Below are 5,632 nucleotides of genomic sequence, written 5' to 3' on the forward strand. Positions count from 1 at the left end.
CTTTTCTTTACACCGAGTTGTTATCTGCACTGAAGGCTACACTCTTTGAGCTTCAACAGTCAGAACTTCAAGTCCTCTTGCTTTCAGCCAGCAAGGCTGTGTCATCTGCAAATGAATCGTTAATGACCTGCCTTCCAACCCTGGATCCGAGTTCTTCTCCAGGTCGTCCAGCTTCTCGGCTCTCTTCTGGGCACTGGGAGAATAACTGCAAACCGATACGGCCCCTGTCCTCTCACATGGAACTGCGGCTTGTGTCGGAAACAAGGAAAAGATGGTGATGCCTTCTACAAAGAAAGTCAATTGGGTGGTTGGTGTCACCATGATGGCATGAGGGTTGGTCAGGGATGTTCTATGAAGAGGGGACAATCCTCGAATCCCTGGTGCTTCCTCTCTCCCTTCCCTTCCTGATGGCCAGCTCTTCCTGTCTCCTTGGGCTGCTCCTGGTAACCCCCTTTCCTGGCTGCGTGTCTTCTTTCTTAGACCCCTGTTCCATCCTCATCCTGATGTTAATGGCTCTCTTGTCATGAATGACCTTTATGAAGCTGTACTGAGGACAAAGTCCCATCGCCTGCTATTTCCCAAGCATCTAGCTCAGAGCCTGTCACCCAGTAGACACCCATGTCCTTGTTGCATAAACAAAGGAGTGGAGGACACCGCCTGTCTGCCATGTGTACCCCCGTGAGTGTGCGTGCATGTATGATTTGGGGCTTCTGAGCATACATTGCATATCCTGGGCAGTCCTTTACAAGGGTCTCCCTAGGGGAAGGGACTTGAGGGTCCCACCCTGTGGGAGGAGACTGATGTTGGGCAATAATTAGAACTCACCCAGTAGTAGTGTGGAAGAAGAAAGGGCTGATGATCCGTTTTGGTAAAGATTCCCGCCAAGAAAACCCCATGGAAACAGTTCTACTCTGTAACACACTGGGCAGCTGCGAGTCTGGATGGGCTTAATGTCAACGGGTCATGTAGGGGTAGGAGCGTCTCAGGGTGGTCCAATTAGATACTTGGCTACTAACTAGCAGGTTGATGATTCAGTTCCACCCAGAGGCACATTATCAAAAAGGCCTGGCTGCCATTTTCTTTTGAAGTATCACAGCCATGAAAACACCATGGCACCACTGTGCCCTGGGCTCATGGGGTCACTGTGGGCCAGAACCAATTGGGTGGCAATTGTTTTATTTTTACTATTTTTATTTTTTTACAAGGGGGTGTTTGTGGGGTGGGTGTCAATGGCCTGGCTCATTTTTTTCTACAAGAGTAAGAGGTTGCCTTGTGGATTAAGCCTCCACTGAATTATTTCTATCATTAAGCAGGGATGTAGACCAGTGGTTCTCAATCCTCCTAATGCCATGACCCTTTAATAGTTCCTCACGTTGTGGTGACCCCCAACCGTCAAATTATTTTTGTTGCTACTTCATAACTATAATTTTGCTACAGTTATGAATTGTAAATATCTGATATGCAGGATGTATTTTCATTGTTATAAATTGAACATAATTACACATAATTAAAGCATAGCGATTGATCACAAAACAATATTTAAGTATACATTGTGAAATAGTTATGTTTCCCGATGGTCTTAGGCGACCCATGTGAAAAGGTCATTTGACCCCCAAAGGGGTCACGACCCACAGGTTGAGAATGGCTCATGTAGACAGTCTTGCCTTCAGGCAGAGTGCATTGGACAGTGATTAGCTCCACCCCTCTCCAGCCAGCCCAGGGAAGGGCAGTCTCTCTCAGGGGCTTGCCTGGGTGTGTCCTGGATGGACGGTAGTCCAGGGGCCTCATAGTCTTTATAACCTATCAGTTGTGTTCTGTCTGCTTTGCTTGGAAGGCCCTGGGCCAGTCTTGTAAGCCCTTCTATCTAACATAATGTACATGTCCCAGTCACGGTCTTGTTCCTGCTTCTGCAGTCTGACCTGTAGCTGTGATGTAGTGATCTGCCATCAGTCATGAATATGTGACGGCTTCCTTTGTCCCACGCCTGATTTCACTAGCATCCTGACTGTCAGTCCTCGGACACCGTTATGACCTTGTGTCCACGGTCTCCCTCATCCAGATGATGTATCTTTGTGCTGTTTTTGTCCATGTTAAGACGTAATAAATGGTCTCCTAATATTAAAAAAGCAAATCAAAACAAAAATGAGAGGTAGTAAGGGGTTGATAGGTAGGTGGTTCCCTCCCTCTTTGGGGTGGGCACCATGGGCCTGGCTGTTTTCTTCTCCAGAGGTGGGGTTGGTGGATGTGCAGTCTGACTCTCTGTGAGCGGGTTCCTTCAGTCTTACCCCTGCTTCCCCGCAGTGGACCCACATGTTTCTCCTGATTGACAACCAAGGGACCCAGGGATACGAACTGTTCTTCAAGACACGGGAGCTGAAGAAGAAGTGGATGGAGCAGTTCGAGATGGCCATGTGAGCCCTTCCTTCCCTCCATTTCCCCATCATTAGTCTTACTGCCTGGCTACAGGCCGGGGGGGAGAGGCAGTTCTGTGCTTTGCCCTGACATTCTTTGGGACCTTGGGTGAATCTCTGTTGTACTCTGCACCTCAGTGCTTTTGTGTGTGTCTGGGAAATAGGAGGGACAGGCACAAAGCTCCAAGGTTTTGTACAAACTGTAGCCACCCCTTCTTCTCTTTCTTCTCCTCCTTTGTTTATTGAGTTTGTCTTAGGCTGGGTTCTCTAGAGAAGAAAAACTAGCGATGATTATATACACAGAAATTTGTATCAGGGAAATGGCTCACACAAGTTCACAGTGGGGAAGTACTCAAGTCCAGGCAGGTCCCAAGCATGTGGGTCAGATATGAAGTTGGAGGCATTCCCTGACTTGCACAGCCCGATGAATCAAAGATTGACAGGAAGACCCAAGGCTGGTGGCTACAGAGACAGCTGAGTCCAAGGTCAGCATGTCTGATGGCAGGCTGCTGAGGGCTCCTAGGCTTGACAGGTAACATGGCAGCCCATTGGCTCAGGTCAAAAGGACCAGAGGCCGATGAACTAGGTGCATATCCGATCCAGTGAGGAGCCAAAAGCTTTCCCATAGCATCTACTTATATAGGAAGCAGACCACACTCCCAAGGAAATGTCCTTTCAATTGCACCAGGGTATAACCTGAGCAAGGGTTGCATTCCACCCTAATCTGCTGTTATAGCCGGGCCCAGTATGGAGTTGATTACATTGTATTCGGTCGCACCGTGGGGACTTACTAGGCTTTGATGGCCAAACTACTGAGAATCTTAACCCACCCACGTTGACACAAAATCTAGCCACCACAGAGGGAAATTCCTCTATGAAAAAAGGAACCACTTTAGTGTGCAAGTCTGTGGTTTCCAGCACATCCACTAGGTTGTGCAACCTTCTTTTCTCACTCCTTCCAAAACATTTCCGTCACTCCCAGAGGAGAGTCTGTGCCCATTAGCAAGTTGCCCCTGTCCCCTCCTCTTCTCCAGCTCGTGGAAACCCCAGAGGAGAACTTCTCCATAGGAGTTTTTATGGACATAGTCAACCAGGTGGTTCTTCCATGGAGCCTCTGGGTGGGTTCGAACCACAAATCTTCAGGATATCAGCTGCCAACAGTTTCCACCACCCAGACTCCTTCCTTTGCACCCCTGATCCCTGTGCATCCACTTTCTGTCTCCCTGCATGCTTGTTGCATTCCTGATCCTCAGTATCCACAGCTAGAAAGGGTCCATGGATAGACAAATTGTTTCTGCCCATTCAAGGGATAATTACTCAGCCATGAAAAAGGAGCCCTGGTGATACAGTGGTTAAATACATGGCTGCTTATCAAAAAAGTTGGCAGTTGGAGGTAGGCACCCACCTAGCAGCTCTTTGGGAGAAATACCTGGTGATCTACGTCCAAGAAAACCCGATGGACCTGTTCTCCTCTGTCACATGGGGTCACTATGCGATGGAAGAGACTCCTTGATGCCACCGTCACAATGCACAGTCATAAACTCCTGGTCCTGTTTCCATCTCTCTCCCCTTTCCAGCTCCAACATCTACCCCGAGAACTCCACCGCCAATGGGCATGACTTCCAGATGTTCTCCTTTGAGGACACAACTTCCTGCTCAGCCTGCCAGATGTTACTTAGGTAGGAGGCTGGGAGATGGGCCTGAGACCTGGGCTAGATGGTCCATCCCCTCTGTAATGGGTCCCCAAGCAGACAGACCCTGAGCTGAGGGGTGTGAAATCCCGTGCTGCTTCACCATTTCTCTCCTGCTCTGAAGAGACACTGAAGGAACCCCTCATGCTGGGGGTAATTGGCCATATTAGTTTAAGACCACTGACTCTCATTTCTTTTTTTTGTCCCCCCTCTCATTTCTCTTCCTCTGAATCCCAGAGGCACCTTCTATCAGGGATACCGCTGTCATCGGTGCCGGGCACCTGCACACAAGGAGTGTTTGGGAAGGGTCCATCCGTGTGGTCGTTATGGGCAAGGTACCATTGGAAGGGAAGGTGGGAGGTGGGCTGGCTCTCCATGGGGTTCCCAGATGGGGAGGTGGGGGTAGGCTTGATTCTCTTTTGAGTTATTATTGGGTGAGGAGGTAGGGGGATCCGTTTAGTTCTCCATGAGGTTCCCTTTGAGAGAGAAGGTGGGAGATGGGCTGGTTCTTTGTGGAATTTCTATTTGGAGAGAAGGAGACATGGGAGGTGGGCTTATCACTCCATGGACTTCCCATTCAACGACTTCCCTTTTCTTCCCATAGATGTTTCAGGAACCATGAAGAAGGTAAGACCTCTTCCCATCCATGCTCACTTCTGTGCCTGGAAAACCATGGGGGACCAAGAGTGGAGGACCCGGCAGGGGACATGATCCCTTGTTAGGTAGAAGACAGGGGCTGAGGAGTTCCGATCTGGACATGAATCACTGTGCCTTCTTTCTTCCTATCTTTCTCTCTCTCCAGGATAAGACACACAGACGGGCTCAGGACAAAAAGAGGAATGATCTGGGTGAGTCAGCAGGAGATGCTGTCTGAGCCAGGAGGTAAACTGGCCTCGGTTACAAGGATGCTGACCCAGGAACCAAACTAGTTGCTGCTGCATTGACTCCCACTCATAGTGACCGCAGGTGTTTCAGTGTAGAACTGTGCTTCAGAGGGCTTAAAAATAGAAAATAAATTCTTACATTATTTTTTACTGTGACCTGAATGAAGGTGTACAGAGTAAACTGATTTTCCATTCAACCATTTGTACGGACATGGATTGCAGTGCCTGCTGTGTAGCAGCACTCCCCCCCATTCCCTTCATGTGTTTACTGTTTCCATTCATTCTTCTTTCCTATCCATTCTCAACTTCGGAGGTTTCCTCCAGGGCAAATGCAAATGCTTCTCTTTGGGGATTTTGTATAGTTGGTTTTTGTTGTTGAGATTGTACACAGCAGAACACACACACATTTAATGACTTCTCTATGTACAATCCACTGATGCTGGTGACGTTCTTCAAGTTGTGCAACCATTCTTACCCTCGTTTGCTTTCTGAGTTCTTCCTCCCCCATTAGCAATAATTCACTGCCCTTGATGGCGCTTATCTTTTTTAAAAAAATAAATAATCATCTTATTAGGGGCTCATACAACTCATCACAATCTGTACATACGTCATCTGTGTCCAGCACTTTAGTACATATGTTGACTTC

The 5,632-nt window shown here is 48.3% G+C and overlaps 1 protein-coding gene across 1 annotated transcript in view; it reads left to right on the top strand.

Moving 5' to 3' along the window:
* The window catches only part of VAV1 (vav guanine nucleotide exchange factor 1), a 98,455-nt gene that overhangs the window by 65,028 nt on the left and 27,795 nt on the right, over nt 1-5,632 (top strand). The window contains exons 15-19 of the mRNA XM_013007647.1: nt 2,302-2,411; nt 3,989-4,090; nt 4,340-4,437; nt 4,707-4,729; nt 4,905-4,950. Of these exons, the coding sequence (XP_012863101.1) occupies nt 2,302-2,411; nt 3,989-4,090; nt 4,340-4,437; nt 4,707-4,729; nt 4,905-4,950 (379 nt within the window). The remainder of the gene's footprint in view (nt 1-2,301; nt 2,412-3,988; nt 4,091-4,339; nt 4,438-4,706; nt 4,730-4,904; nt 4,951-5,632) is intronic.

This window comes from Echinops telfairi, unplaced genomic scaffold (assembly GCF_000313985.2).
Source record: "Echinops telfairi isolate 266 unplaced genomic scaffold, ASM31398v2 ScPeMD7_7459;HRSCAF=8497, whole genome shotgun sequence".
NCBI lineage: Eukaryota > Metazoa > Chordata > Mammalia > Afrosoricida > Tenrecidae > Echinops > Echinops telfairi.